We start from the raw sequence: 20,541 nt of genomic DNA, 5'->3' as shown, positions 1-20,541 counted from the left end.
TCTCTATATAATGTCTGTTGTAGTCAGAGCGTAGTGATCAGGTAAATGCTGCCCCACTGCTAATGTGTCCGCAATCCCCCCCCACCAATGTGTATGGCTGCAAATAGGATCCATGTCCCTCCGATTCCTGTGCAGTGTCTCCCTCCTACCTCCATGCAGTGTCTCCTTCCTACCTCCATGCAGTGTCTCCTTCCTACCTCCATGCAGTGTCTCCTTCCTACCTCCATTCAGTGTCTCCTTCCTACCTCCATGCAGTGTCTCCTTCCTACCTCCATGCAGTGTCTCCTTCCTACCTCCATGCAGTGTCTCCTTCCTACCTCCATTCAGTGTCTCCTTCCTACCTCCATGCAGTGTCTCCTTCCTACCTCCATGCAGTGTCTCCTTCCTACCTCCATGCAGTGTCTCCTTCCTACCTCCATGCAGTGTCTCCTTCCTACCTCCATGCAGTGTTTCCTTCCTACCTCCATGCAGTGTCTCCTTCCTACCTCCATGCAGTGTCTCCTTCCTACCTCCATGCAGTGTCTCCTTCCTACCTCCATGCAGTGTCTCCTTCCTACCTCCATGCAGTGTCTCCTTCCTACCTCCATGCAGTGTCTCCTTCCTACCTCCATGCAGTGTCTCCTTCCTACCTCCATGCAGTGTCTCCTTCCTACCTCCATGCAGTGTCTCCTTCCTACCTCCATGCAGTGTCTCCTTCCTACCTCCATGCAGTGTCTCCTTCCTACCTCCATGCAGTGTCTCCTTCCTACCTCCATGCAGTGTCTCCTTCCTACCTCCATGCAGTGTCTCCTTCCTACCTCCATGCAGTGTCTCCTTCCTACCTCCATGCAGCGTCTTTTCCTCCCTCCTACCCCCGAGCAGCGTCTCCCTCCCTCCTACCCCCGAGCAGCGTCTCCCTCCCTCCTACCCCGGTACAGTGTATCCCTCCCTCCTACCCTCACGCAGTGTCTCCCTCCCTCCTACCCCTGAGCAGCGTCTCCCTCCCTCCTACCCCCGAGCAGCGTCTCCCTCCCTCCTACCCCCGAGCAGCGTCTCCCTCCCTCCTACCCCGGTACAGTGTCTCCCTCCCTCCTACCCTCACGCAGTGTCTCCCTCCCTCCTACCCCTGAGCAGCGTCTCCCTCCCTCCTACCCCTGAGCAGCGTCTCCCTCCCTCCTACCCCCGAGCAGTGTATCCCTCCCTCCTACCCCCGTACAGTGTATCCCTCCCTCCTACCCCTGTACAGTGTATCCCTCCCTGCTACCACCGTACAGTGTATCCCTCCTACCCCCGTACAGTGTATCCCTCCCTCCTACCCCCGTACAGTGTATCCCTCCCTCCTACCCCCGTACAGTGTCTCCCTCCCTCCTACCCCGGTACAGTGTATCCCTCCTACCCCCGTACAGTGTCTCCCTCCCTCCTACCACCGTGCAGTGTCTCCCTCCCTCCTACCACCGTGCAGTGTATCCCTCCCTCCTACCCCCGTGCAGTGTATCCCTCCCTCCTACCCCCGTACAGTGTATCCCTCCCTCCTACCCCCGTACAGTGTATCCCTCCCTGCTACCACCGTACAGTGTATCCCTCCTACCCCCGTGCAGCGTCTCCCTCCCTCCTACCCCCGTACAGCGTATCCCTCCCTCCTACCCCCGTACAGTGTATCCCTCCCTCCTACCCCCGTACAGTGTCTCCCTCCCTCCTACCACCGTGCAGTGTCTCCCTCCCTCCTACCACCGTGCAGTGTCTCCCTCCCTCCTACCCCCCCGTGCAGGGTCTCCCTCCCTCCTACCCCCCCGTGCAGGGTCTCCCTCCCTCCTACCCCCCCGTGCAGGGTCTCCCTCCTACCCCCCCGTGCAGGGTCTCCCTCCCTCCTACCCCCCCGTGCAGGGTCTCCCTCCCTCCTACCCCCCCGTGCAGGGTCTCCCTCCCTCCTACCCCCGTGCAGGGTCTCCCTCCCTCCTACCCCCGTGCAGGGTCTCCCTCCCTCCTACCACCGTGCAGGGTCTCCCTCCTACCACCGTGCAAGGTCTCCTTCCCTCCTACCCCCCCGTGCAGTGTCTCCTTCCCTTCTAACCCCTGTGCAGGGTCTCCTTCCCCCCAACCCCCCCCCCGTGCAGGGTCTCCCTCCCTCCTTCCCCCCCCCGTACAGTGTCTCCCTTCTAAGTGTGACTAGGGGTAGAGTGTGAACATACCACACACATGGATATTAATACTTATTCCCGATACTTTGTTACCACATCAATAATAATACACAATGCACACAGAAGTGTCCAGTGTGCCGTCCACCTGTCGCCCTTTCATTTAACACACTTGTATCGTGATTCTCACTATTGTATGTTGTATGTCATTGTTTAAATATTTCGCAGCTTTTTTATCTGATTTTCAATACAGGGTAATTTTTAATACATTTTTGTGCACCACTGGAAAGGACAACGCTTTCCCTACAACACAGGTCTTCAACCTGTGGCCCTCCGGATGTTGTGGAACTACATGTCCCGGCATGCTCTTATAGGAAAAAATGTGGCAATGCATGCTGGGACATGTAGTATCACAACATCTGGAGGGCCACAGGTTGAAGACCCATGCCCAACAACCTGTTCTGAAATTTCTGAGGAAAATCCCTGGGTGCAAAAGGAGGACATTGATACCTCTACCCCTGGGGTTTACCCCAGACATTAGACATTGCTGATGTAGACCCGGTTCAGCCGGGGTTTGTCTGGCCTAATAAGTGAGGCGTGGGAAACACTGGATCATTTGTATCTCATGCCTGAGGATCACATTAAGTTGTGGGAAAAAGTTCCCATAGTGGTTGCACCTGTGGCCCGTATGTCGAAGGCTACAGCCCTCCCCATACAGGGGGGAGCAGCATTTAAGGACCCTGTGGATGAAAAGATAGAGGGCTGCCTTAAAGCCACCTTTTGAAGGGGTGGGATTTGTATTGTGTACAGAAATTGCTTCTACATTGGTCTCAAAGGCCATGATTGTATGGGCGGATGCAGTGTGTGCTGGACTACAGCCAGTGACAAAACGGTTTGCTGCAGAATATGTATGTGAGGCAGGACAGCAAGTCGCAGTAATGGCGTCCAAGGCGTCACTCAGCCACCACAGTCGTTGCTAGAAGAGCATTATGGCTCAAGGCTTGGGAGGCTGATAGTGAATCCAAGAAGTCACTGGAAACCTTAGCATTTAAAGGGGGATTCCTTTTTGGTGCTGAGTTGGAGTCTCTTATAAACCAGGCTACGGGGGGAAAGAGTACCTGCGGCAAAACAGTGTACTTCTATATATAGGGCCTTTCGTCATTCCTTCTGTTCCTCCTTTCAGGGGGGAGCGTCTGCTATGGGACAGGTAAGTGTCCCTCTAGCAGGGGTGAATCTGTCAAACCCCGTTTTGGTTCCTTCCCTAAGAAAACCTCCTCAAAGTCCGAGGTTAAATCCTCGGCATGACAAGGTGAGGGCTCCCCCGGTCTGGTTTCAGAGTGGGGGGTCGACTCCTGCAGTTTCGGACCAGCTGGTTGCAGTCCACACAGGACCCTTGGGTGCAGAATGTAATTTCGGAATGTTACAGGATTAATCTCAGGGGAGAAACGTTTTCTTCTGACCACCTTACCATGGGAAGCCTGTATGACAGTGGTTCCCAAACTGTGTGCCATGGCTCCCTGGGGTGCCTCGGGACACTGGGTTGGTGGTCCAGGACCAAGAAGCAATTACTGCCCCTTACCACATAACTGACCCTAGGAGTCGCATATAAACCCAATCGAATTCATTTTATTTTTTTTGGCCTAGAGGTGCCATGAAAATATTGTAATACTCTAGGGTGCCGTGATTCAAAAAAGATTGGGAACCCCTGCTGTATGAGACAAGCTCTTTGGGGGGGGGGGGGGGATGTCCTCCCTCACTCAGAACGGAGTGGTGATTCGGGGGAGCGAAAGAAGGGATTCCATTCCTCTTTCAGGCCTATCCTAAACCTGAAGTCCCTGAACAAGCATCTGTGGGTGGATCACTTCATAATGGAGTCTCTTCAGAGCATGAAGCCGGGAGAATTTTCGGTTTCCATAGACATTCAGAACACGTATATACATTTTCCTATTTGGCAGGAGCATCCGTCTCTACTACGGTTTGCAGTGGGACCACTGCATTTTCAGTTCCAGGCCTTTCCCTTTGGTCTGGTAACTGCACCCAAAGTGTTCACAAAAATTACGGCAGTCATGGCAGCAGCACTCAGACTGCAGGGAATAGTCATTATTCCATATTTAGATGACCTACTTTTCAAGTTGGAGTCTGAGGAGTCACTACAGGAACACCTCAGAGTGGCGGTACAGGTTTTACAAGATCTTGGATATATTCTGAACTTCAACAAGTCCCAGTTGGTTCCGACACAGAAATTGCGGTTTCTGGAAGTGATACTGGACACACATTTACATCGGGTGTTTCTGCCAGAGGACAAAGCCAAAGGAATATGTCAATTTGTAATTCTACTCCTTCAATTGCGCAGACCATCGGTTTGAATGTGCCTGAAACTGTTGGACAAAATGGTGACCACATTCACGGATATTTCAGTGGAACATTCTGAACTTTTGGTCAGGGGACCCCAAAGCCATGAAGCAGGAAAAGATACTCTTGTCACAAAAGATGACGGGGTCTTTTCAATGGTGTATGGATTTAGAAAACCTACAATTGGGTCGCTCTCTGCAGAGTCTGTCCTGGATTGTAGTCGCCAGGGCTTAAAGTGGTCCTAGAGAGGTGGTGGAACTCATTTCCCCTGTCTCAGTCTCCCCCCCCCCCTTCCCTATTAGACTGAGACCAAGTCAGTGCCGGGGCATTCGGGACCCACTTCAAACTGTAAATTTGTGCCCTACCTGCCATACTTAATAAAGGGACAGTGGTTTCACAAGGGAGGGGTGTGGTCACACAAAAACCCCACACATACATGTATAAGTAGAATATATCGTCTTCAGCATCCACAAAGCCTTCTTCTGTTAGTGGCTTTTCTTCACTTCAGTGGCAGTGATGGCATGACATCACATATACTGAGCCAGAAGAGGAACTCCTGGGTCCGGCATTTCTGTTGAAATTACTGTGCAGGGTTGTGCTGGAGGTGGAACTGAGTTCCCCCTCCCAAACCAGGTGGTGGAACTCAGTTCCACCCAGTTCCCCCCCACTTTAACCCCTGGTAGTCGCCACCAATGCAAGCCTCAGGGGGTTGGGGAGCGATAGCTCTGTACCTCAGGCTTCAGGGACTTTGGTCTCGGACGGAATCATCTCTTACGATAAACGTGTTTGAACTCGGAGCGCTATTAAAGGCGCTTCAACAAGCCAAGGAGGTCTTAACTGGGTTCCCTGTGTGAATTCAGTCAGACAATGCCACAGCTGTGGCCTATGTGAATCATCATGGTGACACTCGCAGCCAGATGGCTATGCGGGAAGTGTCATTGATTTTCAGGTGGGCAGAGCTTCATGTTCCGGCTCTCTGCAATTTTCATTCTGGGGAACCGGAATGTAGAGGTAGATTTCCTCTACATTCCGGTTACAGGAGGGAGAGCGGGCTTTTATGGACATTCCATTTCCCATGATAGCTCAGGTACTCAAGAAGAGAAAAGAGCAGAAGATCCAAGTCATTCTAGTAGCACCGGATTGGCCATGGAGGACCTGGTACTCGGACATCCTCCGATTATCGGTGGCACCACCTTGACTTCTTCCTCTGCGTCCAGATCTGCAAACAAGGCCCTTTCTTACCTCAAGACCTAGCTCAGATAAGCTTGATGGCCTGGCTTTGAAGCCTCATTGTTAAAAAAGAAGAGGTTTTCAGATGCGGTTATTCAGACTATTCATACTGAAGGCCAGGAAACCCGGTTTCTTCGGCAAGCTATCATAAAGTTTGGAAGATATATATCAGTTGGTGTGAACGACAAAAGGTTCACACAAGGTTTAAGCTGGCTAGGCTTTTGGATTTCCAAGATGTATTCTCGGCTGGATTGAGTCCTAAGTCTTGACTAAGGGTGGCTCTTCTTCCGGCGATGCAGACCTTTTTGCAAGGCATTGTGTGCATTAAGTCTCTTTATTGCCAGCCAGGGGCTCCATGGGACTTATCCTTGGTGCTTTCCATATTGCAGAAGCCACCTTTCGAACCATTGAGATCTTCTGATCTGAAGTTCCTTTCGCATCGGCCATTGCATCGGCCAGGAGAGTTTCAATGTTAGGGGCTTTATCTTGTAAGCCTCCTATTCTGGTGTTTCATGATGACAGGACCATTCTCCATATGGTGCCTACGTTTCTACCTAAGGTAGTTTCAAATTTTCATTTGAACAAAGAGATTATGCTCCCAGTGTTTTGCTCTCTGGAGGAGGCTAGAAATAGGGACATGTTATCATGGTTGGATGATACGTTACTGGTTCTTTACAAGAAAGGGTGGCTGGCCTAGGTGACCAGTTCTGGCTAGGGTTAATGCCCATACCACAAGGTCAGTTGCTTCCTCTTGGGCTGTGCGTCACGGGGCTTCAGCGGAGCAGTTATGCAGGACTGCCACCTGGTGCTCTGTTCGCACCTTCACTAATTTCCATGGGTTCGTGTCAGAGGATGCATCAGAGCAGCAGTGCTACAGGCTGCGGACCTGAGCAGACCCTCCCAAAGCACCAGCTCTTGAACGTCCCATGGTTAAGCTGTGTCACTAGGATGGATGATTTTTGTAAGGACTTACCGTTCGGATCCATTTCTCTGAGTCCATCCTGCTCCCTCCCTTATGCTCCGTAAGTATTTACACCGTTTCATGTTCTGTTTTCATGTTATTTGGTTTATATGGATTGTGCATATTTATATGTTCATGCCCTGTGCTGAGTAATGTATCCTAGTGGGCTCTGGAAGATGAACTGGGGTCTTCTGGGATGCAGCAGGGGAGGAGCCGGCCTCTTAAAGTCCTAGCAGAGGTGCCTTGGCTCCTCCGGACCTGACTACATCCCAGGTTGAGCTGTGTCACCAGGATGGACTCGGAAAGGGATCTGAATGGTAAGTTCTTACAAAAATCCCTTTTTTAATCTGATTTTTATATGATGGATCAGCACAAATGAATCTAAGCTTGTGAAGTGACATGAGAAAAATATTTATACGTTTAATAAAAAAAATACAAATCTGAAAATTGCAATGTGTATACGTATTCACCTCCTTTGCTATGAAGCCCCTCAAAAGTTCCGGTGCAGCCAATTACCTTCAGAAGTGCCATAATTAGTGAAATGAAGTCCACCTGTGTCACATGATCGGTCTGTATAAACACACCTTGTCGGCGTGGCCCCAGAGGCTGCTCCTGCACTAAGCAAGAGGCATCGCACCATGAAGACCAAGGAGCTCTCCAAACAAGTCAGGGTTGGGTTATAAAAGGATATCCATATCTTTGATGATCCCGGAACACCATCAAATCTATCATCTTCATGTGGAAAGAACATGGTACCACAACAAACCTGCCAAGAGAGGGCCACCCACCAAAACTCATGGACGGGGCACGTTTTGAGGGTACTTGTTTCATAGCACGGCGCCCACTAAGCAAATAGCTTAGTGGGCTATTCTGCGTAGGAAAATCGCATTGCGTACCGTGTATAGGGCTGTGCGATGCAATGTCCATATTAAGTGCACAGAACTGCGTATACAATGAAATATCGCATAGGATGGCATGGCATGAGATGTGAGGGGTGCTTACTATGACATGTGAGGGGTGCTTACTATGACATGTGATGTGAGGGGTGCTTACTATGACATGTGAGGGGTGCTTACTATGACATGTGATGTGAGGGGTGCTTACTATGACATGAGATGTGAGGGGTGCTTACTATGACATGTGATGTGAGGGGTGCTTACTATGACATGTGAGGGGTGCTTACTATGACATGTGATGTGAGGGGTGCTTACTATGACATGAGATGTGAGGGGTGCTTACTATGACATGTGAGGGGTGCTTACTATGACATGTGATGTGAGGGGTGCTTACTATGACATGAGATGTGAGGGGTGCTTACTATGACATGTGAGGGGTGCTTACTATGACATGTGATGTGAGGGGTGCTTACTATGACATGAGATGTGAGGGGTGCTTACTATGACATGTGAGGGGTGCTTACTATGACATGTGATTTACATGTGAGGGGTGCTTACTATGACATGTGATTTACATTTGATGGGTGCTTACTATGACATGTGATTTACATTTGATGGGTGCTTACTATGACATGTGATGTGATTTACGGGGGTGCTTACTATGACATGTGATGTGAGTTACATGTGAGGGGTGCTTACTATGACATGTGATTTACATGTGATGGGTGCTTACAGTTGTAAGCACTTCTGGCATTGTTTTGCGTCACCCCCCTGTATCCACGCCACCCCGAAGCGCGGCGAGCGGCGGCGGAACGCGTCCTCCGACCTTTTCATACCCCCACTATCCACGTCGGGGTGGAGATGATTTTATATAGTGTGACGAGCGTAGTGAGACACCGAGCCCGAAGCGTGGCGAGGGGACGCAGAATACCTGTAAAGTAATCTTGAATCATGAAGGAGCTGGAGCAGCCATGAGGAATGGGCAAAGATCCCAGCGACAAGATGTGGCGAGCACATAGAGACTTATCCACAGCGACTTGCAGCCGCTAAAGGTGTCTCTACAAAGGTCTGACATTAGGGGGTGAATCTGGGATTTTGTCCTATTTGTTATTTGCTCCACATCTTCTGTGTCGGATACGATGCAGGGGGGGGGGTACTGTATATAGAGTGCGACTTCTATGTATAATCCGTACTGTCCTCACTATACAGGTATCTCTTCTTCTGGTGCCGGAAGACCTACGTAGAGAAGAAAGCTCCATTTATAGATATGTTCAACTCTATACCGCTACGGCAAATCTACGGTAAGGAACGTACACACCCCAACATACCCCCTCCTGTATCTCCCTGACAGCCATACCCCCCCCCCCCCCCCTGTATCTCCTCTGCTCTCCCCTCCTATATCTCTCCTGCAGCCATATCCCCCCCCGTATCTCCTCTGCTGTCCCCTCCTATATCTCTCCTGCATCCATATCCCCCCCCCGTATCTCTCCCCTCCTATATCTCCCTTACAGCCATATCCCCCCCCCTGTATCTCCTCTGCTGCCCCCTCCTATATCTCTCCTGCAGCCATATCCCCCCCCGTATCTCCTCTGCTGTCCCCTCCTATATCTCTCCTGCAGCCATATCCCCCCCCCCTGTATCTCCTCTGCTCTCCCCTCCTATATCTCTCCTGCAGCCATATCCCCCCCCGTATCTCCTCTGCTGTCCCCTCCTATATCTCTCCTGCAGCCATATCCCCCCCCCCCTGTATCTCCTCTGCTGTCCCCTCCTATATCTCTCCTGCAGCCATATCCCCCCCGTATCTCCTCTGCTGTCCCCTCCTATATCTCTCCTGCATCCATATCCCCCCCCCCCCCTGTTTTTTTTTTTTGGTCCTATGAGTAAGCGTTGTGCGAAACGTATGTTAGGAAAAGACAGGGGGGACACGGCACTGATGTATATGTGACCGACCCACCCTGTTAGAGTCTGTCCGCCGGAGAAATGTACTACAGCACACGCTGTTAATTAAAGGCTATCTGCGCTGTACTGCGCTTGTTAATACTGCATAGATTACATTATGTGCGCACAGCGGGGTCACTACACGTGGCACGCTGTCAACTAAAACTACTGTGGAAGTGTCTGCAGAGTTTTGAATTAATTGCTTTCATGCTGTAATAAAATTATATATGAACCAGCCTGTAATAGAGGGAAACGCTGATGCTATAGAGCAGACATTTGTGAGCGATCCCCAATGAAATAAATGGATATGTAATAGCACAATGTGATAAATGACCCTCAATTAGTCACAGACATTGTAACCATATCGGAAATTATTGTCTGATAATTATCCTGTGAAGGGATTAGACTTGAGGTCTGTGTGATATTCCTGACCATAATTAATTGATCAGGACAGCACAGCCACACACTAGAAACCATTAAATCACAGTGCTTAACATTGCACAGGCTTGGTAAATGAATTTATTCAAGTAATATAACAAACATGAATAGCATTTTTTCTGTGACAAATTATTAACAGCACATATTGAATATAATGGTATCCTAATCCACATCACCTGGTCTATATAAAATTGCGGATACTTGTACCGCTAATTACGGCTAGTAATATATGTCCAGAACTTCCCTGTGATAAGTGGAGGATACAATATATACAGAATTGATATTAATACCATTCACATCCACTTATTTGGCACTTTGTGCACCTGATCATTAAATCCACTGTCAGCGAGTAACTGCGGGTATTTATACCGCTAATTATAATTGTTAAAACTGACTGGAGAGATGTATATATAAAAAAATAGGTGGATGGTTTAATATGTATTGCAGCTATCAGTTATTATAACGGGATATTTCTCTCAATTTTAATATCTAACCCTGATGAGTAGTGTATGTAACTATAAAACTAATGTCCAGTGAAAAACTGTAGACATTCAGACTGTCAAATTATTGCTACATACTCACCAGAGGACAATACTATGTGGATGCCCTGATACATATTGTATCAATTGGTATATTGCAACAAAGACATCTTTGCTAACCTACTATATAGGTGATAGAGGATTGGTAAATAATACATCCTCCATTGCAATATTAATTCCATCAAAACACTGATTCCCAGTGGAGTATGGAGGACGGCCATCACAAAATAAAGACCACTCTTTCAGCTCATTACACCCAATCCTGATAAATGGCATATATGTATATAAAATCATTCCCGATGAGAAATTGCAGGTACTTTTACTGCTAATTAAAGGGGCCATAGATTCATCAGGTAATACCATAGGGTCAATACTAAACCTTATACTGAGGATATGTGTTAATATAAAGGGTAATTCAACCCACAATTACATCCAATTCACTCCACAGTATATCATAAGGATTGAGTGGTCACAAGATACCTAGTGATTGACCAATGACCACACTTTAGTGATTTATTTCCACTTACAGTGATAATAGAATCCCTTCCACATGGTAATTGACTTGAGAGATCTCATACCATTAAAGGAACAATTATAACTGACTCCTGTTTCTTTTTCGCGGTACATCAACATAGCCAATAAGTCATTTGACCCAAAGAATTAAGACATTTTCGAGACGGACAGCTCTATTTTAATATTTTTGATCACTTTAATACACCTTTTTTCACTTTATTTTAATATTTCGCAGTTCTTAACAGCAGAATAAATAAAAGTTAAGTTTTAAAAATTTTCTTGGGACACTGGAAATACAAAATATGGAACATATGTTGATAAAATTCACATATGTCAGTCTAGAGTGCCCCTTGTAGGAATTCTTGTTTCTTTCGCTGTTTGTACCCTCCTATATCTCTCCTGCAGCCATATCCCCCCCCCCCCCCGTATCTCCTCTGCTCTCCCCTCCTATATCTCCCTTACAGCCATATCCCCCCCCTGTATCTCCTCTGCTGCCCCCTCCTATATCTCTCCTGCATCCATATCCCCCCCCCCCCCTGTATCTCCTCTGCTGCCCCCTCCTATATCTCTCCTGCAGCCATATCCCCCCCCCGTATCTCCTCTGCTGCCCCCTCCTATATCTCTCCTGCAGCCATATCCCCCCCCCCGTATCTCCTCTGCTCTCCCCTCCTATATCTCTCCTGCAGCCATATCCCCCCCCCCCGTATCTCCTCTGCTGTCCCCTCCTATATCTCTCCTGCATCCATATCCCCCCCCGTATCTCCTCTGCTCTCCCCTCCTATATCTCTCCTGCAGCCATATCCCCCCCCCCCTGTATCTCCTCTGCTGTCCCCTCCTATATCTCCCTTACAGCCATACCCCCCCCCCCCCGTATCTCCTCTGCTCTCCCCTCCTATATTTCTCCTGCAGCCATATCCCCCCCCGTATCTCCTCTGCTGCCCCCTCCTATATCTCTCCTGCAGCCATATCCCCCCCGTATCTCCTCTGCTGCCCCCTCCTATATCTCTCCTGCCGCCATATCCCCCCGTATCTCCTCTGCTCTCCCCTCCTATATCTCTCCTGCAGCCATATCCCCCCCCCCGTATCTCCTCTGCTCTCCCCTCCTATATCTCTCCTGCAGCCATATCCCCCCCCCGTATCTCCTCTGCTGTCCCCTCCTATATCTCTCCTGCAGCCATATCCCCCCCCGTATCTCCTCTGCTGTCCCCTCCTATATCTCTCCTGCAGCCATATCCCCCCCCCCCCCGTATCTCCTCTGCTCTCCCCTCCTATATCTCTCCTGCATCCATATCCCCCCCGTATCTCCTCTGCTGCCCCCTCCTATATCTCTCCTGCAGCCATATCCCCCCCCCGTATCTCCTTTGCTCTCCCCTCCTATATCTCTCCTGCAGCCATATCCCCCCCCCGTATCTCCTCTGCTGTCCCCTCCTATATCTCTCCTGCATCCATATCCCCCCCCCCCCGTATCTCCTCTGCACTCCCCTCCAATATCTCTCCTGTATCCATATTCCCCCCCCCCCCCACCCCGTATCTCCTCTGCTGTCTCCTCCTGCATCCCATGGTATGTATTTACTATCGTACCCCCCTCCTGTACTTGCGCCCCCCCCCCCCCTTATCTCTTCTGCTGTCCCCTTCTGCATCCCGTAGTATGTATTTACTATCGTACCCCCCCTCCTGTACTGGCGCCCCCCCCTCTTATCTCTTCTGCATCCCGTAGTATGTAGTACTATTGTATCCCCCCCTCCTATATCTCCCTTACAGCCATACTCCCCCCCCACCCCCCCCCCACCCCCGTATCTCCTCTACTGTCCCCCTCTGCATCCCATAGTATGTATTTACTATCGTACCCCCCTCCTGTACTGGCGCCCCCCTCTCTTATCTCTTCTGCGTCCCGTAGTATGTAGTACTATTGTACCCCCCCCTCCTATATCTCCCTTACAGCCATACTTCCCCACCCCCGTATCTCCTCTACTGTCCCCCTCTGCATCCCGTAGTATGTATTTACTATCGTACCCCCTCCTGTATCTGCCCCACCGCCAACCCCCCCTCCCCTGTATCTCCTCTGCTCTCCCCTCCTGCATCCCATAGTATGTATTTACTATCGTACCCCCCCTCCTGTATCTGCCCTACCGCCAAACCCCCCCCCCCCCTCCCCTGTATCTCCTCTGCTCTCTCCTCCTGCATCCCAATGTATGTAGTACTATCGTACCCCCCTCCTGTATCTCTCCTGCAGCCATATCCCCCCCGTATCTCCTCTGCTGTCTCCTGCATCCCGTAGTATGTATTTACTATCGTACCCCCCTCCTGTATCTGCCCTACCGCCAAACCCCCCCCCCCTCCCCTGTATCTCCTCTGCTCTCTCCTCCTGCATCCCAATGTATGTAGTACTATCGTACCCCCCTCCTGTATCTCTCCTGCAGCCATATCCCCCCCGTATCTCCTCTGCTGTCTCCTGCATCCCGTAGTATGTATTTACTATCGTACCCCCCTCCTGTATCTGCCCAACCGCCAACCCCCCCGTATCTCCTCTACTGTCCCCTTCTGCATCCCATAGTATGTATTTACTATCGTACCCCCCTCCTGTATCTGCCCTACCGCCAACCCCCCCCCCCGTACGTATCTCCTCTACTGTCCCCCTCTGCATCCCGTAGTATGTATTTACTATCGTACCCCCCTCCTGTATCTGCCCTACCGCCAACCCCCCCCCCCGTACGTATCTCCTCTACTGTCCCCCTCTGCATCCCGTAGTATGTATTTACTATCGTACCCCCCTCCTGTATCTGCCCTACCGCCAACCCCCCCCCCCCCGTATCTCCTCTACTGTCCCCCTCTGCATCCCGTAGTATGTATTTACTATCGTATCCCCCTCCTGTATCTTCCCTACCGCCAACCCCCCCCCCATATCTCCTCTGCTCTCCCCTCCTGCATCCCAATGTATGTAGTACTATCGTACCCCCCTCCTGTATCTCTCCTGCAGCCATATACCCCCCCCCCTCCTGTATCTGCCCTACCGCCAACCCCCTCCCCTGTATCTCCTCTGCTCTCCCCTCCTGCATCCCAATGTATGTAGTACTATTGTACCCCCCTCCTGTATCTGCCCTACCGCCAACCCCCCCCGTATCTCTTCTACTGTCCCCCTCTGCATCCCCTAGTATGTATTTACTAACGTACCCCCCTCCTGTATCTGCCCTACCGCCAACCCCCCCCCCCTCCCCTGTATCTCTCCTGCAGCCATATCCCCCCCCCGTATCTCCTCTGCTGTCTCCTCCTGCATCCCATAGTATGTATTTACTATCGTACCCCCCTCCTGCACTGGCGCCCCCCCCCCCTTATCTCTTCTGCTGTCCCCTTCTGCATCCCGTAGTATGTAGTACTATTGTACCCCCCCCTCCCTCTTATATCTTCCTTACAGCCATACTCCCCCCCCCAACCCTGTATCTCCTCTGCTCTCCCCTCCTGCATCCCAATGTATGTAGTACTATCGTACCCCCTCCTGTATCTCTCCTGCAGCCATATACCCCCCCTGTATCTCCTCTGCTCTCTCCTCCTGCATCAAATAGTATGTAGTACTATTGCCCCCCCCCCCCTTATCTCTTCTGCTGTCCCCTTCTGCATCCCGTAGTATGTAGTACTATTGTACCCCCCACCTCCTATATCTCCCTTACAGCCATACTCCCCCCCCCCCCCACCCCGTATATCCTCTACTGTCCCCCTCTGCATCCCGTAGTATGTATTTACTATCGTACCCCCCCCCCATATCTCCTCTGCTCTCCCCTCCTGCATCCCAATGTATGTAGTACTATCGTACCCCCCTCCTGTATCTCTCCTTGCAGCCATATACCCCCCCTGTATCTCCTCTGCTCTCTCCTCCTGCATCAAATAGTATGTAGTACTATTGCCCCCCCCCCCCTTATCTCTTCTGCTGTCCCCTTCTGCATCCCATAGTATGTAGTACTATTGTACCCCCCACCTCCTATATCTCCCTTACAGCCATACTCCCCCCCCCCCCACCCCCGTATATCCTCTACTGTCCCCCTCTGCATCCCGTAGTATGTATTCACTATCGTACCCCCCCCCCCATATCTCCTCTGCTCTCCCCTCCTGCATCCCAATGTATGTAGTACTATCGTACCCCCCTCCTGTATCTGCCCTACCGCCAAACCCCCCCCGTATCTCCTCTACTGTCCCCCTCTGCATCCCCTAGTATGTATTTACTATCGTACCCCCCCTCCTGTATCTGCCCTACCGCCAACACCCCCCCCCCCTCCCCTGTATCTCCTCTGCTCTCCCCTCCTGCATCCCAATGTATGTAGTACTATCGTACCCCCCCTCTTGTATCTCTCCTGCAGCCATATCCCCCCCCGTATCTCCTCTGCTGTCTCCTCCTGCATCCCATAGTATGTATTTACTATCGTACCCCCCTCCTGCACTGGCGCCCCCCCCCCTTATCTCTTCTGCTGTCCCCTTCTGCATCCCGTAGTATGTAGTACTATTGTACCCCCCCCCCCCTCTTATATCTTCCTTACAGCCATACTCCCCCCCCAACCCTGTATCTCCTCTGCTCTCCCCTCCTGCATCCCAATGTATGTAGTACTATCGTACCCCCTCCTGTATCTCTCCTGCAGCCATATACCCCCCCTGTATCTCCTCTGCTCTCTCCTCCTGCATCAAATAGTATGTAGTACTATTGCCCCCCCCCCCTTATCTCTTCTGCTGTCCCCTTCTGCATCCCGTAGTATGTAGTACTATTGTACCCCCCACCTCCTATATCTCCCTTACAGCCATACTCCCCCCCCCCCCACCCCCGTATATCCTCTACTGTCCCCCTCTGCATCCCGTAGTATGTATTTACTATCGTACCCCCCCCCCCATATCTCCTCTGCTCTCCCCTCCTGCATCCCAATGTATGTAGTACTATCGTACCCCCCTCCTGTATCTCTCCTGCAGCCATATACCCCCCCCCCCCCCCCTGTATCTCCTCTGCTCTCTCCTCCTGCATCAAATAGTATGTAGTACTATTGCCCCCCCCCCCCCCCTGTAACTCTTTGGCTGTCCCCTTCTGCATCCCATAGTATGTAGTACTATTGCCCCCCTGTAACTCCTCGGCTGTCCCCTTCTGCATCCCATAGTATGTAGTACTATCGTACCCTCCTCCTATATCTGCCCTACCGCCAAACCCCCCCCCCATCTCTTCTGCTGTCCCCTCCTGCATCCCGTTGTATGTATTTACTATAGTACCACCTCCTATATCTGCCCACAACAATACCCCCCCCTGTATCTCCTCTGCTGTCCCCTCCTGCATCAAATTGTATGTAGTGCCATTGTACCCCCCTCCTATATTTCCCCTACAGCCATACCCCCCCCCCCCCCCCGTATCTCCTATGGCCTTGTCCCCCTGTGTATTTATAGTACAGTTCTAGCCACCCACAATATTGGAGACTCCAGTACTACAATTTTTTCCTGTATCTCCAGGACACCCCCCCCCCCAGCACCCCCCAATTAATGCAGTACTGATATTCTCCCCGCCCCCCACCCAATTACTGCAGTACTGATATTCCCTCCACCCAATTACTGCAGTACTGATATCCCTCCACCCAATTACTGCAGTACTGATATGGGCCCCCCACCCAATTACTATTGTTCTGAGATAGCACCCCCAATTACTGCAGTACTGATATTCCCCCATTCCCCAATTACTGCAGTACTGATTCGGCCTATCCCCCCCCCACCACCTAATAACTGCAGTACTGATATGCCGCCCCCAATCACTGCAGTACTGATATAGCCTGTCCTGTCCCCCCCCCCCCCCCCCACACACACCTTATGACTGTAGTACTGTTATGCCGCCCCCAATTACGGCAGTACTGATATAGCACCCCCCAATTACTGCAGTACTGATATCCCCCTTCCCCAGTTACTGCATTACGGATAGGGCCTGTCCCCCCCACCTAATGACTTCAGTACTGATATGCCGCCCCCAATTACTGCAGTGCTGATATGGTCTGTCTGCCGCCCCCCCACACCTAATGACTGCAGCACTGATACAGCACCCCAATTACGGCAGTACTGATACAGCACCCCCCAATTACTGCAGTACTGATACCCCCCTCCCTTCCCTAGTTACTGCAGTACTGATATAACCTGTCCTGTCCCCCCCCCCCCACCTTATGACTGTAGTACTGTTATGCCGCCCCCCAATTACGGCAGTACTGATATAGCACCCCCATATTACTGCAGTACTGATATCCCCCTTCCCCAGTTACTGCAGTACGTATAGGGCCTGTCCCCCCCACCTAATGACTGCAGTACTGTTATGCCGCCCCCCCACCCATATACTGCAGTATTGATATGCCGCCCCCCAATTAATGCAGTTCTAATGTGGCCCCCCACCCATATACTGCAGTACTATCTGCCCCCTGGTAGATGTACCCGAGATATGTATCTATCTGCCCCCTGGTAGGTCTACCCGGGATATGTATATCTGCCCCCTGGTAGGTCTACCCGGAATATGTATCTATATGCCCCCTGGTAGGTGTACCTGGGATATGTATCTATCTGCCCCCTGGTAGGTGTACCCGGGATATGTATCTATATGCCCCCTGGTAGGTGTACCCGGAATATGTATCTATATGCCCCTGGTAGGTATACCCGGAATATGTATCTATCTGCCCCCTGGTAGGTGTACCCGGGATACTGTATGTATCTATCTGACCCCTGGTAGCTCTACCCAGTATATGTATCTATCTGCCCCCTGGTAGGTATACCCAGAATATGTATCTATATGCCCCTGGTAGGTCTACCTGGGATATGTATCTATCTGCCCCCTGGTAGGTCTACCCGGGATATGTATCTATATGCCCCCTGGTAGGTATACCCGGAATATGTATCTATATGCCCCTGGTAGGTCTACCCGGGATATGTATCTATCTGCCCCCTGGTAGGTATACCCGGAATATGTATCTATATGCCCCTGGTAGGTCTACCCGGGATATGTATCTATCTGACCCCTGGTAGGTCTACCCAGAATATGTATCTATATGCCCCCTGGTAGGTTTACCCGGGATATGTATCTATCTGCCCCCTGGTAGGTATACCCGGAATATGTATCTATATGCCCCTGGTAGGTCTACCCGGGATATGTATCTATCTGCCCCCTGGTAGGTCTACCCGGGATATGTATCTATATGCCCCTGGTAGGTCTACCCGGGATATGTATCTATATGCCCCTGGTAGGTCTACCCGGGATATGTATCTATCTGCCCCCTGGTAGGTATACCCGGAATATGTATCTATATGCCCCTGGTAGGTCTACCCGGGATATGTATCTATCTGCCCCCTGGTAGGTATACCCGGAATATGTATCTATATGCCCCTGGTAGGTCTACCCGGGATATGTATCTATCTGCCCCCTGGTAGGTCTACCCGGGATATGTATCTATATGCCCCCTGGTAGGTATACCCGGAATATGTATCTATATGCCCCTGGTAGGTCTACCCGGGATATGTATCTATCTGCCCCCTGGTAGGTATACCCGGAATATGTATCTATATGCCCCTGGTAGGTCTACCCGGGATATGTATCTATCTGCCCCCTGGTAGGTGTACCCGGGATATGTATCTATATGCCCCCTGGTAGGTTTACCCGGGATATGTATCTATCTGCCCCCTGGTAGGTATACCCGGAATATGTATCTATATGCCCCTGGTAGGTCTACCCGGGATATGTATCTATCTGCCCCCTGGTAGGTCTACCCGGGATATGTATCTATATGCCCCTGGTAGGTCTACCCGGGATATGTATCTATATGCCCCTGGTAGGTCTACTCGGGATATGTATCTATCTGCCCCCTGGTAGGTATACCCGGAATATGTATCTATATGCCCCTGGTAGGTCTACCCAGGATATGTATCTATCTGCCCCCTGGTAGGTCTACCCGGAATATGTATCTATATGCCCCCTGGTAGGTTTACCCGGGATATGTATCTATCTGCCCCCTGGTAGGTGTACCCGGGATATGTATCTATCTGCCCCCTGGTAGGTGTACCCGGGATATGTATCTATCTGCCCCCTGGTAGGTGTACCCGGGATATGTATCTGTCTGCCCCCTGGTAGGTGTACCCGGGATATGTATCTATCTGCCCCCTGGTAGGTGTACCCGGGATATGTATCTGTCTGCCCCCTGGTAGGTGTACCCGGGATATGTATCTATCTGCCCCCTGTTAGGTGTACCTGGGATATGTATCTATCTGCCCCCTGTTAGGTGTACCTGGGATATGTATCGATCTGCCCCCTGGTAGCTGTACCTGGGATATGTATCTATCTGCCCCCTGGTAGCTGTACCCGGGATATGTATCTATCTGCCCCCTGGTAGCTGTACCTGGGATATGTATCTATCTGCCCCCTGGTAGGTGTACACGGGATATGTATCTGTCTGCCCCCTGGTAGGTGTACACGGGATATGTATCTATCTGCCCCCTGTTAGCTGTACCCGGGATATGTATCTATCTGCCCCCTGGTAGCTGTACCCGGGATATGTATCTATCTGCCCCCTGGTAGCTGTACCCGGGATATGGACGGAGGCTGGGGTTGCACGGAGGCTGGGGGCAGCCCAGCAGCTTAACCGGGTGCTGGGCTTACCCCCAGCGTGTCGGTCGTCGTTGTGGGGGTGTCAGGCGGCTTTGCAGGGGTGACGGTCGGCGGTTTCCCGGCGCTTGGAGATGATGTCATCTCCGAGCGCCGGCTCCGGTCCCGAATTCACATGCGTCCCCTACCTGGCATAATGCCAGGGGACACCGGTGTAAAAGGTAACAACTGCCGGGTTGCACCTGGGTCCAAAAACCTGGGTACGACCCGGCAGTTTTGGTGTAAAAGTGGTATTATTCCGATCTGATCGCAGTACAAATTAGTTCTCAAAATGGGCAAAACGTAACATGCGCAGAGAGCAATAAATTTGGGTGGGGTGTTCTAAAACTGAAATCTAAATTGCAGTGTAAAAATAATGCAGCCAGTGTTTACCCTTCAAAGAAACAAAATAACTCACACAAATCTAACTCTCTCTGCACATGTTACATCTGCCCCACCTGCAGTGCACATGGTTTTGCCCATTTTGAGAACAAATTTGTACTGCGATCAGATCTGAATAAGGGCCAGTGTGTGGTATATTGATAACTAGCGGGCACTGATTAATGTAGGGGTGATAGCTGGTAAATAATCTCCATGCCCACAGCTGCAGTTGCCCTATTCTGACAGGCAGCAGGACAGGTACCATTGTTCCCCTCCCTCTTTGTATAGTGATGTCACCTCAATGTGTTCCATAGTGACAGATCTGGTCTCTTCCAGGGGCTCCTCTTGGCGGAATCGGGGGAGGAACCATCACACGGAGCTGGCGTGGGGAGTTCTGTCGCTGGCAGCTGAGTCCGGGACTCTACCACTACAAGACGGTTACAGAAAACCAGGTACTGGGGGGGGGGGGTTCCGGTTCCCCAGGGTCTTCTTCAGGATGCAGCCGTTATACCATTATATCTATGAGGTACAACTCATAGTCACAAAGTGCTAATAG

The 20,541-nt window shown here is 51.0% G+C and overlaps 1 protein-coding gene across 1 annotated transcript in view; it reads left to right on the top strand.

Moving 5' to 3' along the window:
* GBA2 (glucosylceramidase beta 2) overlaps window positions 1–20,541 on the top strand; it is a 109,220-nt gene that overhangs the window by 21,381 nt on the left and 67,298 nt on the right. Inside the window, exons 4-5 of the mRNA XM_083155490.1 lie at window positions 8,763–8,854; window positions 20,322–20,437. Coding sequence (XP_083011616.1) covers window positions 8,763–8,854; window positions 20,322–20,437 — 208 coding nt within the window. The remainder of the gene's footprint in view (window positions 1–8,762; window positions 8,855–20,321; window positions 20,438–20,541) is intronic.

Source organism: Crinia signifera, chromosome 1 (genome assembly GCF_055691185.1).
Source record: "Crinia signifera chromosome 1, ASM5569118v1, whole genome shotgun sequence".
NCBI classification, from domain to species: Eukaryota; Metazoa; Chordata; class Amphibia; order Anura; family Myobatrachidae; genus Crinia; species Crinia signifera.
The sequence above is the reverse complement of the archived record's forward strand: the minus strand, read 5'-3'. Positions and strand labels throughout refer to the sequence as shown.